Source organism: Micropterus salmoides, unplaced genomic scaffold (assembly GCF_014851395.1).
Source record: "Micropterus salmoides isolate LMB-PRFRI ecotype aquatic unplaced genomic scaffold, ASM1485139v1 Ms_hic_scaffold_22, whole genome shotgun sequence".
NCBI classification, from domain to species: domain Eukaryota; kingdom Metazoa; phylum Chordata; class Actinopteri; order Centrarchiformes; family Centrarchidae; genus Micropterus; species Micropterus salmoides.
The window spans coordinates 18,958,131-18,973,650 of record NW_024041373.1 but is presented as its reverse complement, the minus strand read 5'-3'; the positions used below and the strand labels follow the sequence as shown (position 1 = coordinate 18,973,650).

The window sequence follows — 15,520 nt, the reverse complement described above, 5'->3', positions numbered from 1 at the left end:
CCCGAAAGTGCTGACGGTTGTAAATGTACTGCACAGCTCTGTTTAAACCAGCTAGATCAACGGTTTTATGTTTTATTTTAGGTCATGGTGAATGGTAATAAAATATTTTTTAGAGATAAATGGATCCAACTTCCGTTTTGATTCAAACACACTTTAAACAAGACAGTTTGACTTCCCGAATGAGTCTACAGTACACAGTCTCAGACAGTCAGACTGTCAGCAGTGTTACAGATTTGCAGGACTCCATTAATGCCTTTCTAAGCTCTTCATAAATAATGTTTTAAACAGCTTCTCTAAAAGTAAAGATTTTTCTGAATAATTTAATCACTGCAATAGTGCAGAATCCACAAAAGTGACCAAAAAAACCTCACTACTTTACTTACAGGATTGTGGTGTAGTCTCTTTCTTAGGAACAGCACCTGTGCAAGGGAAATGGGTGGGCTACAGTATGTTCAAGGAGGTAACTTCCATACGTATTAAAATCTAATGATTTCAGTGTTGATCAATTAACAACACTGAAAGAGCTGCCTGACGAGATGTTTCAAAGACAGTGACTGTTGACAAAGGTAAAGGAGAGGATGTTCATTCGAGGTGGCGCTCAATGGAGGTTTCATGGGAAAATCTCTGAGACTTGTAAACGTGGGCATAATATCCACATCCAGACAGGATATCCAGAGCCTTGTAAAATTCCAGGCAGTAATTCTTGTAAAGCTTCCATGTGTTTACTCAACAGCGTGCCTCAACATCGACTGCTCCCATTGGACCACTGGCCCAGCTTGCAATTAGGATCCAGAGCTGGGCAGTTATTAATGACACCATTGAGAAAGGAAATGGCAGACAGGCTTCTCTTCTATATATGCCATGGCCTCTTGTTTATTCATTATCTCAGAAATTCTTAATCATGGTCCTCAGGACCCCAAGCTCTGCTGGTTTCCAGTTTAGCAAATTAGGTATGGGCTATTTTTCATGACATGAAAGATGGATGCAATTAACTACCTAGTAAGACAGAACACTGGCATCAAACTGTGGGTCAGGACTCTCGACAGGGTCCATGCAAAGTAATTTGAGGGTTATAACATGATGTATGGATTGGGGAAAATGTTCAGTACAAATCGTATATTCCTTTTCTCTTTGAGTGCCCCCCTTACATTAAAAGGGAACACAAAATAGGCCTATGATAACTACTCAAACTGTTAGTGCAAGAAGCCCCAGGAATGTAATATTACAGTGTTAGTGGGTGCACGGGGTGAAGAGTTCATGTGTGAAAGACTCTTCATGCCACAACACATCGGAAACGTCATTAAATCAAGGGCCCAAGAGAGAATGCGTTAATCAGACCTAAAAGGTTTCATGGAAAATATGAATGTAAATCTGACTGTATCTTACATGTGTATAAGCTTTTTAAACTAGTTCACATTATGCAATGTGAGATTAAAAACCTTCAGCAACAGATTATGACTTTGCTTTGTAATCCACAGAAAACACAGGAGTTAACAGATATTCTTGTCTATGCATACAAACATTTACAGAACCTTACTTCAGCACTATTTCTGAAATACTACATGAGCTCCTGCTTCCAATGTGCAACACCTTTTTTAATGCAAGTAGGCTTGAAATTGAATGAAAAAAAAAAATCTTAATTGTCTGCGTAAATGTATTATAAATATCACATAACAATTTCACATAACTATGTACCTATAGCACTGTGGATCAAAGTAAAGTTAATACAACAGCAACAAAACAAAAACTTATTTATTGAATTCAAGAGAACTGTGACACTCATTTACACTGTATATCTGCTTCATTACAGATAAATAATATATAAAACTGTCTTAAAGTATACAGGTGGTATGAATTTCTTGGGATAAATAGGGAAATAACTGCAGAATTTATGGGACAAAAACAAATATATTCCATGGACATATGAATCACTGTACTCGCTTGAAGATGAGTGCTGTCACACTGTTGCCGGTCTTGCCTCCAAATTGGAAAGTGGGGGTAGGCAACTCCTCTACAAACTCAAATCCTGTGAGGCAATACAGAGAAAATGTGTGAATTAGCATTTTACAAACTTTCAGAACATCTACATGCTGTGTTAAACACAGATGCCAAAAATCTTTTCCTGCTGACTATGGTTACAGAGGGGTTAGGAGAAGCACTGTGAGTCAAGAACTATCCATCCACCATCTGTGGTGCTTCCTGGGGCCTTGTAAAGACAGGCTGTCAGCATGAAAGATGAGAGCTCAAGGCACTTTGGCCCCCTGCAGGCTCTCCAGAGAGACTACACTGAGAGGAGTGACAGCTACTGGAAGCTTGCCGAAATTCTGACTTAACAAGGATGTTGTTGCCCGCAGCTTAACAACCTGCCAGGTAACTGTCACAGTTGTGGAACTGTTTGTGGTTTGACTGAGGGTCAGACAACAAAGCACCCACAAAGGCAGGCACAAACTAGGTAGACTGAAAAATATATGTTTATTTTACCAATCTAAATGATGAAAATTCTTCTGTTTATCTACATGATTTTGGCTAAGTAAACATCTGTTTCCCATGCCAACTAAGCCCCACTGAATTGAACTGAAATTCAATAAACCCATCCATCATTTTTGATCCGACTGTCACTCCTTACAAATACATTCCCATCAGTTCTAAGGCGCTAAGTATTTTTACGTGTAAAGCTTTTATTGACGAAAGGAAAATCTACTCACATATGGTGCTTTGCAGGTGTTACTTCAGACCCTGTATGTGTAGTGTGGGCACCATTTCAATCACAATGTTACGATGAGATTCTTAATTCAATCAAATGAAAAAAACCTGTAGCCATTGTCAAACCAGGAACCCCATCACTCATCATATGGACTGATTCTAAGTGCTTGCCAAGGTGTGTGGCTCTTTCATACAATACTAACAGAATCACCCAAGTAATGTGGATTTCTTCATATATTTTGCTGCACACAATAAGTGCATATGTAATTTATATATTAGCCAAGACCAAAGTACTAACGTTCTGCAATCATTTGAAAAGATGAATAAACTTCTCCAGGCACAAAGAAAACAATAAACTAAGACCTGCTTGACGAACTGCACGGTAGAATTAAAACAGCATTAGGAATAACACAGTCTGTCTTGTATGACTGTTGGAGAGCTCAAGCTGAGAGAACATATCAAAATAAATGATCAGACATCAAATTTAATTCAGTCTTGCTCCTCACCTTCACTGAATCGGTTTAGCAGCTGCTCTTTGGTCCAGTTACAGGAAGTGACAACGAATAATCCTTTGTCCTTGAGAGCATCTTTAAGAGTTTGGACGTATAGTTTTTTGCCATCCTTGGTGTCGTCTGGGTTTAAGCTTATTGCATCGAATGTTCCTTTGTCGATGCATACATCAAAACCATTTAGCTGCCCTTGACAGTTTAAGAAATCCATCTCCTAAAATAAAGAGCAGCAAATATACAATTATATATACATAATATACGGTGCCTAATGTTTAGTCTGACTCTTTAGATGTGGGGTAAACTATATAGTTCCCTGCAGGAGAAATATTTCCACATCAACCAAGATGAAATGTGTTATATCTTATTAGTTAACTTTAAAAACTAAATTCCAATATGACAGCAGTTAATTCTGACCTACCACACCACTAGTGAAAAGAGCCCTTTATCTGGACACAGGGCAGAACACCAGATCTCTGGGCAGAGCTCAAGAGCTACATACTCACAAAGCACGGGTCGCAAAATGTGTGATTTATGAAGGAGGATCAACAGTAATTCACTGGTGACGGAAATATCTGTCTATTGTTGCAACTGACCGGAGTTAAATTTGAGTGTGAGCCTGTAAAAGGAAAAACTGGGAAGATGTTGAAGGAATGCGTGAAGGTGACGTGTCAAAGCAGCAGTAGTTGGTGACTAACTTAAAAAGAGACGGGGCTTGACATACATTTGAGCCCAAGAACGACCTTTGGAAGGAGCTTTTTTAATCATGTGGCTGAAACTCCTCATACTCCCCTCAGACTCCATTGAAAGCTACAAATGCATACACCACAAGCACATTCACACAATAATTTTGGCATTCAGCAGTACTGAAGAAATGAACCAGATGCCAACATACCATTTCTCATACTCTCTCTCTCTCTCACTCACACACACTCTGTGCTCCTTCTGTCCTGCTAAGGTCAATATTGACTTCAGTGGAAGGCTTTCTGCCCAAGCAAAGCACACACCGTCATACGTGTGTGATGCATATAATATATATGCAGCTCTATAATGCACACAAGAAAAGTCACTCATCACATCCCTTACAGAGCAGCCAACATTTCCAACTTATTTTTCTTGAATATTTAATGTTAGCAGATGTGTTAAATCTTGCCAATTCATTGGAGTTTGAGGTTTTTTTATCTGAATGGTCGGCAGATTTCCAATACTTTCAGAGCCTTCTTCCTATCCAACTCTCCCACATGGTAAACACAGGAGACTTTCCTCTAACCTTCCCAGGTGGGCTCATAGTATGCTGAAAGCTATATTTTACCATTGGCATTTAGGGGGCTAAATGGGATTTATTTAATCAATCTGTGCTTATTTGTGCATGACCTAAGATACACAAGATACAGTAAAATATTTTTGTTGCAGCGCTTAAATGGAGAGAATTAAATTGTTAAATAAAATGTTGATTCCCGCTGTTCACCTAGCCATACAAATATTCATATAGTATACCAATGATCAATTAAAAGTGTAAATGTCATCACCATCCGTGCGCTGTCAGGTACTCTAACACATGTGTACATTAAGTGCAGCAATATACATTTCAGTCTGCCATAATGTGAATGCTCCAGTTGGTACCACAGCCTAATTTTCTGCAAAACCCATAATGTGTTCATATCCCTATTAGAAAGTATCTCTGGTACCAATTTCCATTTTTCAACTGTTGGTCACTTCTTATCACAGTAAACTTGAACACAATGTAGCACCCTACAGCATCTAAATGTGTCAAAATGTGTTGTGATACTAGTGCACATTAACAGTACAGTAACACTAAAGTTTAAATGACAAACAAAACTGAACCCACCTTCACAATGACATCTGTCAAGCCCTCTGCCTGCAGAACATTTCTGGCCAAGTCTACAGATGCTGGAGAATAATCTATTCCAGTCAGATTCCTGTATCTGTGTTTTGCCTTCAAACAGCAAATGAAGAACAAAGCTTATCAGTTGTCATAGAAAAGTACTTTGTTAACAAGGTCTTAGACCTAGCTGTCATTCACAAATTATACATTAAAAGGCTCAGATCACCTAAATGTTTTCCACTTAACCCCTAGTGGTGTTTAGTCATGCAGATAGTGTTTGCCGTGGTTTTGAGATTGCTAAAACGTCTGCCATCATCCCAATAAATTGGAGGTGAAAGGCACTTGGATTGTGGTTTGAAATACCGAACAGTGAGTGTTTATAATATCCCTGTTAACCTGGATAATGTAGAGATGTTTCTATATTTTATTTAAAAAAATCATTACAGTGTCAAAATTTAGTTTTACTGTATTCACACCAGTTCAACTAAAAAGGCTCCATTTCCAGTCCCAATGTCAAGAATGGCAGCATTTTCTGGGATCTTAGCTTTGGCCATCCATCGCAGCACACGGCTCATACTCTCCTCACCAAACCTTGAAAGAAGACGCCGAAACACAAAGACTTTAGCAATGAGATTACCAGAAACCAAATATACTGCATTAAACAAATCTCTTGTTAGGAATCCAGAGGACCAGTGGAACTGTTGGATTAGTTCTAGTAATGACAATACAAGCAGCATGTCAATACTCAATATGATTACCATATCTCACCAACGTCCCCAATGTCTTTGAATGTCTCAAGCTCTTTTTTGTATGCATCTTCCCAACTGCAGAAAAGCACAGTTACTCATAATTAGTTATATAAACACCACTAAGCACAGACGACATATTGCTTTACGTTATTATAAACGTGATACAATATAGTGCAAAAACTTCAAATAAAAATGAATAAGCAGCCTGACTTTAAGTTTATATATCGAATTTCTAATAAATTGTCTTTTGCTCTCTCTTATCCAGGACGACGGCAAAAACACGGGCAATTTAAGTATAGCACTTGTTGTGGCAACGTTACGGCATGGTAAATAAAATGTCTAAAGAAGTAGTAGCTCCTAGCAATATAGAAAGACATTTTACGACATATTTAGAAAGGCTTTCCGTAAAGTCAGTTAGCTGTGTTGTTGTCTGTTGTAAGTTAGCTGTGGAGCCTGACGGAGCTAACAGAGCTAACGTAGCGCACGACTTACTATGCTTTCGTTCCGAGTTTTGAAGGTTTAAAATCGGTATCCGAGCCTCTGTCTTCCTCTGGTTCCGACGTGTTTCTACAGCCATGTGGGCTTTCAGTGGCGACGTCCATGCTGGAAAAGAGACTGTCAAGTTGTCGCCTACAGTTCCCACAAGACGTCGCGTTTGAGGAGCGTGCTTGTTGCAACCGCAGGGGGCATCGGGATTGATAGGGATGTTTCCATCATGGCGGCATCCATTTCAGGTTACACTTTTAGTTCTGTGTGTTATCACAGCTCCAACAGCAACTCAGATCATGTAAGTATTCAAAATTATGTTGACACACTATTATATTGTGCGATGAGTGCTAAAGTGTGCGTAGCTCGGCGATGCGTATGACCGTTCATCAGCGCCATTAGTTTGTGTTTTTCCCAGTGTCATCATCCTGTTGCTGGCTAGCGTGTGTTGGTTCCGTCTATTTACCGGCAGGTATGGTTAAATCAGACTGTGTAGTTACACAATCATGAAGACATGAGTAATTTTAAGACGACCTTATGTGTTACAGCTCCACATGTGTTAGATAAATAGCTACGACAGTAGCTACAAAGAGCTCTTCACACGAATACCTGCAATATCGTTACGGGACATGCTGTTAAGAAAGTTTGAGTTCCAGGAATTACTCAGTAGATAGCTACTTAGCATGTTAGCTAAGCTACCAAGTCAAGTGACTTCCGTGTGTCGGTCCTCCTAATACCTACAATCACTTTGACTTGTTATCTGATAACAGTTTAGTGTGTCATAAAAAATAGGATGACAACACCGTAATGTTACATTTCTTAACTAGGTAGCATTAACCCTCTTTGTTTTTCTCGTATCCGCATTGCTATATTAGCTTGTTAGCCACCTAGCTATTGCTGGTTGTATTTAAGTCAATACCGTCTGACAAAGTGACTGAGATGCGTAAAGGTATTTATATTTTGGGTTTTTTTTTGGCTTGGGCGTTGTAGAAACACAGTCGTGGGGGGACGCGTTGTGATCTGCGACAGATATCACACAAGCGTTAGGGCAAACTTTGCTAACGTCAGCGCTGTTTACATGCCTTTTCCTCTTGACTTTAAAGTCGGCCCTGGGCAGGTGGAGAGCTGCTGATTACAAGTTTGCCTACATTCTTGACATAAAAAGAAAGATTAAAGCAGCGCTATTGTTTACCAGCTACTGTCACTTCTCAGTGATGTTAGTTGAATTAAGTAAATTAACTTACTCTTAAAAGTTGATTTGTTATTTTACCTGACATCAAGGAATGTCTTGATTTATGATTCAGTGATTCTGAAAAGTAAATTGTTCTATATGTTCAAAACATCTAAAGAGTACCCATCCGTAGGGCAGCAGTACATTGGTTTTTTTTACATTAGTTAACCACTCTTTAATTAATAAATTGTCTGCAAAATCCAAAAATAGTGAAACTACTTCTTGAAAATACCTATTGTTTGACCTATCAGCCCAAAGATTTTCAACATATATCAATATAAAACAGGAAAGCAGATCTTCATATTTGAGAAGTTGTAACCAGAATGTTTGGCAGTTTTGTCGGATAAATATCTTAACACTATTTAATTATAAAAATAGTTGTTCATTAATTTGTGGTTCCAGGTCTACATTACTGCCCTAACCACAGTTTTGTGAACATGCATTTGCACAGGAGGGCTTCCTACTAGGAGAAGTAAGGCAAGAAGAGACTGTCAGCATCAGTGACACACAGATCAGCAGTGCAGAATTGCTCCAGGTATTAGGTAAGCCATGAAACAGAACCAACTAAAACATATGGGGTATTTTAAGCAATATGTAGCAACCTGATTAATACATTGATGACTGCCAGTCCGTGACAGAAGTCTTAAGAGACTTTTAAGAAAGTCACTGGAACACAATTTCATAGGCACTTTTCACAGAAGACATTTTGACATCACAGTAGGAAAAGCCCAGGTGTAAAATCCCTGATGGCTGAATTGCATTTAGCTGCCTGTGAGGGTCCTGTGGGTATTGCGCATGCTGGGTCTGTCACACTGTTGTGGCTTACTGTTTATTAGTAACACCTGTGCTTTTCCTACCATGACGGGTCAAAATGTCTGCTGTGAAAAATCTTTTTGCACCATTTTCAGAAATGCCCTGCTTTTTAGAACAACATGTTACACAAGTTCTGTCAAAGTCCCTGTACACCCATTATCCGCCCACACAGGTGTTTTGACTTGTTTTGCTTGTTAAGTGCTCTTCCCAAAACATTAGGCGTGTACAAACTGAGTTTGTTGACTGCTGAGCTCCCTCACTCCTCTATTAAAGAATAATAAAAGTTGTCCCTAATAGATGCAACAAAATTAAGCACATACAATTTGATGACATCACGCAGTTCCCTGTATAGCATTGCCCAACCTTAACCCGAGGAGGAGTTTAATCAGCCATAATTTACACCTGTGTAGGTGTGCAGGGCCTTTAATATCTGTTTTATAGGCCGTAAACCGACTATTCATGTTGAATAGATTAACTTTTCTTGTTAAATAAACAGCATAATATACTAGATATGGATACTACAAAGCACACCTCAGACAAAACGGGACAATTACTCAATTTGAAATTTCTATTAATAACAGGTGATCATCAGTCGGTATAACTACAGGAGAGCCACAGGAATCTGTATTGAACTTTAATCTTATCAACTATTAACAATGAATAATATGTTTTTTTTCAGTTGTGTGGATAACTTGGTTTTACTGCTTACTGAATTTCTCCTCTGCCCCTTCAGTCGTATTTGGAGAGGTGTGCTTTGATGTATCTGAATGTGAAAGAAAACATGATGATAAGAAGCTTTTAGCTGTGCATGTATCCCTCAGCTTCAGTTAACGCTCTCACAGAAGTGTGCAGATTTATGCTAATGTCCTTTTCTTTGGTGGTTTTGTGGTTTGGATAAGATTCTTGGTACGTGATTTTGTATTGTAAACTGAGACGGCTGAAAGTCAATGTAACTCTATTAGTAACAGAAGCATTAATGCTTTGCAAGTTCAGGTTTACTGTTTGTATGGCCTTAGGGGCCAGAATGGTAACTTTATGGGCATATGAATAACAGGTACCTTCATGGATATAATAAAGATTTGAATTTGCCTTTTAAATATTTGCATATATAATAGTATAAAACTAAACATCTGGCACTATTTGTTCCCAACAGAAATCCATAACCATGATCCTTGTGCACAGTTGTTTAGGTAAGATATAATCTTTGTAATTTACTCCATTAAATTTCACCATATGCACAACTGACACTGTTTTAGGGATACAAAAACAGCCAGCCAGCAATTTTGGCCATGATCATTTAATTTAGGAAAATCTGAAGTAAAGTAGATTGAAGTGTCATTTTAGAGAGCTTTTGTTGCATAATTCATGTAGGGAGCTCTGAGTATTTATTACTGTTGGGTTTTTTTCCCTCCACAAAAAGTGGAGTGTGTGGTGTGGTGTGTTACTTTTAGGTCTTTGTAAAACTATACTAAAAATTTTAATGGGTAAATCAGTTGCCTTACATCCATTTTAGCACAAGCTGAATTAATATGACATTGACAGTAGATGGCCCCACAAGATTGGATAATAGAAGTAGGCCATGACAGGGGAAGAGTAGGAACATGATGTATCAGGTTGAAATTACTTGTTTTTTTCCCCCCCTCCCTCTCCTCAGCTTTTATGACTACGCAGGAAAAATCAACGAAGAAAATCTCAACAGCATTCTTAAAGATAGGCGGAAAGTGAGTGAAATTTTTGGGTTTTTTTTGTCATGTAAGCATACACTATAGCTGATGTTAGTGATGTCCTCTTTTTACCTTTAAACCAAGACTACACTAAAATGAATACTACTTTATATTTTTATTTAAGTGTTATTGTAGAGTGATTGTAAACTAAAAGTTACAGTTGACATGTGTATCTACAGGTTACATAATGATTTGGACAGTTCACCGTATAGTGTGTTTTGGTCACTTGTTGTTTCGTCGTCCTAAATGGGGTTCGGTTAGCGAGACTTTATTGGGTCAGATCTATTTTAAATGATTTGTTTCTTCTGTCATGTAGAACGTCATTGGGTGGTACCGGTTCCGAAGGAACACGCAGCAGCAGATGTCGTTCAGGGAACAGATCATTCACAAACAGCTCACTCAGCTGCTTGGTGTGCCCGACCTCGTCTTCCTTCTTTTCAGCTTCATCTCCACCGCAAACAGCTCCACGCACGCACTGGAGTATGTGCTCTTCAGACCTAACCGCAGGTAATAACTACACTCATTATACACTCACTGTGTCAAACTACCGATCAGTAAATATTTACCTTTGTCCAGAATTGATTATGTGATTACTATGATTTACATAGAGGTTCCATCCTGGTCTATTTTTTTTCTCTAAGTTCCTTTTGCACAGGGATTTGATCGGTATCTGAGCCAGTAAATAATATTGGGTGAAAGTCATGATGTGACCATTCTACAATTTAAAAACTTCTTTGTCAGTGTCATTGTGTGTTCTACCATCAGTTACATTAATTCAGTCCCTGGGCTAATGTTGCCTTAAATGAAAATCATCCCAATGAGTGTATTGCAGAGAGGTATACAGATTTAAAAATTGGAGATTAGAGAGCACTGGTGCCGGATTGGGTGTTTGTATCGGAAGATAACCTGAGTTGAGATATCGGGAGAGAGAAGGTCAGATTTGTGCATCCCTACTTTGGCATATTGTTCCATTTTAAACGTGTGTGAAATGATGTTTAGAAAGTTAAACACGACAAAATTAGTGCAATATACATGCTACTGGATTTAAATTTTTTTTTTATAAATTATACATTATCAACACTTTCCAAAGTCTGGAACTTCATGCAAGTTTGCCATGTTTTAACATTGCTAACTGGTAATCTCCATTCAGTAGGTACAACCAGAGGATCACCCTCACAATCCCAAACCTCGGCAACACAAGCCAGCAGGAATACAAAGTCTCCTCAGTGCCCAACACCTCACTCAGCTACACCCAGGTCATCAAAGAGCACGGGTAAGGTTTTGACTCCTAACTTCCTTTGGGTCAGGGAGGGTTTAGACAGTCACGGGTGTCCTCTGATATGCGTAGAGTTGCAGCAGCCACCTGTTTTCACCTGGCAGCATGCTACAGCTTCATCTTGAGGGCATAACATATAACACAACGACCCCCTCTCTCCCTCATGGTGGTGCCTCAACCAATCAGTTGGGGTTGCTTCCCTTCCACAAACACTTTTCTGTTTGATGGAATTCACTGCTGGCAGAGATTTCACCTGAGGCTCCTTGGTGTTGTGTGACCCCAGCACCCAGGATGTCCACACATTTGTTTGTGTGTGTGCGCGCCTATGTGCTAGTTTATACTTAAGACTGTGTAAGCGCTGTCTGCATACATTTGCGTGTGACTGACTGTAATGGAAAGCTGGTATGTGACAAGCTGCACATGCTTCAGCTTGTATGTGTCTTTGTGTCTAAAGTTAGACCCAGTGTTTCTGTCCTAGACGGGATGAATACTGTCAGTGTCATTCAGCCTGCAGTGGGTTTAGCCAGGCCTGTCTGTCCAGCTTCTGATCAGACCACTCTGTTCAGTTCATACTCATGCACCTGATATTTTTGAGTGACAGCCAGTGGAATATGCTTGATTTAGTTTTGATATAGAAGACATCCACTACACACCTTTACTGCTTTAATGCCTTTTGTATTGTTAGATCTGTGTGATCTGGAATGTTTTGAATGACATGATCTAATGGTTAATATCTTTCCAGGGCTGAATTCTTTGACAAAGATGGTGTGATGAAAGATATCCGAACAATATTCCAAGTCTACAGTGCACTACAAGATAAAGTGCAGGTGAGTTGGATTTTGACATTGGTTTTTGCACACTGGATGACTGAAAGAAAATTTTCAACGTGTGTGTGTGTGTGAGTTTTACACCTGTTTTCTTGTTTTCAGGCTGTGTGTGCGGAGGTAGAACAAAGTGAACGTGTGAAGGAGAAAATTCAAGAGGATGTGAACAAACTCAAACAACAAATTGCTCTCAGGAAACGCAAGACAGCAGAAGAGGAGAAAAGTATGTTGTACCTCTTTTTGATGATATAAACTGGAATTATGTCTTTCAGTTTCAAATGTGTGCTGGTTTAACATTTTGAGATAAATCAGCACCCCAAAATAGCCCCCTGTAGAAAAGATTTATTAAGCCAGTGACATTTCAAACACAAGGCCCCTTAGACATCAAATACATACAACGGGGTATATTTCTAGTTCTAGCAGGTATCAAGCTATGGTTGCATAGCATTTAAATTCTTCTGAGTTCATCCTTTTTAAAATATTTGATCGGTCAACTGGTAAACATGACTTCCTCTAATTTTATGTGCTAATATTTTCACGTTCTCTTTACCCTTTTTACCAGTAACATCTGTCTCTGTCCCACAGGGCTCCGTGATGCCCAAAATGCAGACTCCCATTCCACTCCAGAGGAGAACACAGAATGTTCTGAGGCTTCCTCTCTGTCCAGGATAACTTTCCCCACACCCTCTGCCCCGGAGCGGCCCAGTACCTCACCTAACCCACCGTCCTATGCTGACCTCATGTCCCAGGACGATTCTCTGCTCTCCTCTTCTTCCCCACCTACCAGTGCTGCTCTACTTCCCCGGCCCCAAGCCGTTGGCTCTCCAGGACACCCTACCCCTGGCCCACTGGGGATGGGCCTTGGGCTGGGACTGGGACTGGGCCTCAGCGCCAACGCTAATCCTGTTACCACTCCCAGCACCCCGTACCTTGGCAATGGTGACGGATCAAGCTCTGACTCGTTAGACAGACAAGCCGCAGGGCAGGAGGATGATGAAGATGATGACGATGAAGATGAGGACAGTAGTGAATATGAGAACTTAGTGAGTGAAGCGGCTCATCCGGCAATGGTCTCTGCCAGCATTTTAGCACAAGGCCGACCAGCTGCCCTTAGTCCTGATGGGGACGCTCGTGGCTCTCAGACCACATAGAAACATGCCACAGGGTGTGTATGGGACACTAATAAATGACACACCTTGAGAGGGGGGCATCTCAAGCAATCAAAGATAGATAAGTATAGACAAATGAAGTGCCAGTCCTGAAAGTGAAAGGCATGTGCAGGCGGGGTCCCGCTGTGAGTATTTCTTCTTGTCTTAGTCTGATCTCCATTGTAAGGGGAAACTTTGCTAGGCTTTGCAGACTTAACAGGTGTGTCTCACTGGGGGAAAAGATTTTTGATTTTTTTTTTTTTTTTGGAATGGGGTCAGTCTGGGTACTTAAGTGTGGATGTGTCTGGATTCAGTGTCATAAGTGGATATCACAATTTATGCCAACTGGTTGGCAAGCCGGCTCCCTAAAAGGCAGGCCCTACTCCATGCTTTCTGTATTTGTTTGTTTGTTTGTTTCATGTTTGCATCACCAACTCTGAGCCCCTTGTGTTTTTTTTTTTTTGCCTTTTTAAAAAAACAAAACAAACCATCTTGAGAAAAGTAATAGGAAAATATTCTGCTGCCTTAAAACAGTTTTTACAAAGAAGTAGGCAAATGTTTAACTTTTTATTTTTTATTTGAAGAAAGAGATATATAATGTAACTAGAATTTCTTTAAAATGCACATTTGATTTTGGTCTTGGTTACATTTTCTTTTCCATGCTCCACAGTCTTTAATTAATCATGCAGTTGCCTATTTAAATTATAAAGCATAGATTTCAAACTAAATTTTATCTGCTACTTCTCTAATGGGTGATATATATTCATTCAGATTAACAGTTAATCTAATTGATTGACAAGAATGTCAATGTCACGTTCCTCTTGGATAACACTGAAATTGTATGCGCTTTGCTGCACTTAACAAAAGTTTTCTTTATTGTTGTGCTATACCAATGCTGTCATGTTGTGCCACTTGAGTAGTCCTCATTGATCACCTGAGCTAAACTCAGTTCAACTTTTGTGTTATATGGGGTTCACAGGGCAAACACAATGTACTGTAGCTTTACTAACCAGATGCTTAAGGTTCCCTTTCTGCTGCTGCAACTCAGAGAGCTACCACTAAAAAAAACTGCATCTGTCTGTTCTTCTCCACCACATAAAAGCCTGGCTGCTACTTCCGCTTCACAGTGCTGGTTGTCTCCAATACTACTGACCGTGATCATATAACCACTTCAAGCTCACTTCTCACTAACTTATTTTCTATTAAAGTCATACTGGAAGGCTGATACCCCCCTGTAGTGTGTGAATTGTAACCTTGGCATAGTTGACAGCAGACCTCATGTACTGTGACCTGGTTGGGTCAGTGTTACGTGTATGGACCTGGATGATGTGATGAAAACATCATGACCTTGCTTCAGTATACAGTGCCTTCCACTCAGGGCAGTTTCTGGGGGTGGGTGTGTGGGTGTGTGAGTATGTGGGTGTGTGTGGGTGTGTGTGTGGTGTGTGTGTGTGTGTGTGTGTGTATATGTATATATATATATATATATATGTATATGTATATATATATATATATATATATATATATATATATATACACACACACACAGAACACATTCACAGATTTCTTTTGAGGAGTAAAATGAAAACAAATTGTGTTGTTTGCAATAATCAACTTTTTATTTTTTAAATTAGTCCCACATTTATATGCCTTCCTTTCCATGATGTGGTGTTTTGTCTGCCTGAATCTTCGCTGTTTTCCCTTTATAGTTTAACTGATGACTTCTAAATGGACCTGCATGTCATGGTTGCAGCTGTGACTTTGCTTGCTTTATTATTTGAAACTGGAATTGTTAACTGTAAAGTCAGATGGAATCTGCTTAGTAACTCATACTTCCTGCAAAGCAGAGTTGGTATGGAGATTACTTTTTTTTTTTTTTTTTAAACATCTGGCCCATTTAAAGACGTGAGCAAGAAGGTGAGGATTGATTGGGTGCTGGATGTAGGACACCCTCCTTGCACGAACCCTTCAATTCTAGACCCTGTTATATTCAGCATGGACAGACATTTGAACTTCACATGGAGGACGTCTAACATGGTGATCAGCAGGTTGCACTCAGTTTGTAAATGAAGACGCTTTGTGGTGGGAGAAGCTTTGCCTTGTGAAGAAGCTCTGCTTTATTTACACAGCCTGCTTGTATGTCATGTTTTTTGCCTTAGGGTCATTAAATTTGCCCTGATGTGTAATGCCAATGCGTCACTTATCGGGAACTGG

At 39.6% G+C, this 15,520-nt stretch overlaps 2 protein-coding genes across 3 annotated transcripts; one reads left to right on the top strand and one right to left on the bottom strand.

Moving 5' to 3' along the window:
* Positions 1–1,734: 1,734 nt before the first annotated feature.
* eef1akmt2 (EEF1A lysine methyltransferase 2) lies at positions 1,735–6,428 on the bottom strand. The gene is made up of 6 exons (XM_038738181.1): positions 6,297–6,428; positions 5,814–5,879; positions 5,532–5,646; positions 5,059–5,166; positions 3,210–3,426; positions 1,735–2,026 (listed from the first exon to the last, which is right to left on the bottom strand). The coding sequence occupies exons 1-6, from the start codon at positions 6,404–6,406 to the stop codon at positions 1,929–1,931; spliced, it is 714 nt and encodes a 237-aa protein (XP_038594109.1). The 5' UTR covers positions 6,407–6,428; the 3' UTR covers positions 1,735–1,928.
* A 39-nt stretch (positions 6,429–6,467) lies between these two features.
* On the top strand, positions 6,468–14,533 carry abraxas2 (abraxas 2, BRISC complex subunit). Of its 2 annotated transcripts, none has more exons than XM_038738180.1 (9): positions 6,468–6,591; positions 7,973–8,063; positions 9,488–9,524; positions 9,989–10,055; positions 10,375–10,565; positions 11,212–11,331; positions 12,077–12,161; positions 12,264–12,381; positions 12,744–14,533. In XM_038738180.1, exons 1-9 carry the CDS (start codon positions 6,520–6,522, stop codon positions 13,307–13,309), a joined length of 1,347 nt encoding a protein of 448 aa, XP_038594108.1. In that variant the 5' UTR covers positions 6,468–6,519; the 3' UTR covers positions 13,310–14,533. The 2 variants fall into 2 exon arrangements, with proteins under 2 accessions (XP_038594108.1, XP_038594107.1); XM_038738179.1 differs by having other exon boundaries at positions 11,209–11,331.
* The last annotated feature ends 987 nt before the right edge of the window (positions 14,534–15,520 follow it).

Coding starts and splice junctions, on each gene's coding strand:
- abraxas2 (XM_038738179.1), top strand. CDS start 6,520: ATGGCGGCATCCATTTCAGGTTACACTTTTAGTTCTGTGTGTTATCAC. Junction 8,064..9,487: donor AGAATTGCTCCAGGTATTAG/GTAAGCCATGAA, acceptor TGTTCCCAACAG/AAATCCATAACCATGATCCT. Junction 10,566..11,208: donor CTCTTCAGACCTAACCGCAG/GTAATAACTACA, acceptor ATCTCCATTCAG/TAGGTACAACCAGAGGATCA.
- eef1akmt2 (XM_038738181.1), bottom strand. CDS start 6,406: ATGGACGTCGCCACTGAAAGCCCACATGGCTGTAGAAACACGTCGGAA. Junction 5,647..5,813: donor GGGGACGTTGGTGAGATATG/GTAATCATATTG, acceptor TCTTCTTTCAAG/GTTTGGTGAGGAGAGTATGA. Junction 2,027..3,209: donor GCTAAACCGATTCAGTGAAG/GTGAGGAGCAAG, acceptor ATTGCCTCACAG/GATTTGAGTTTGTAGAGGAG.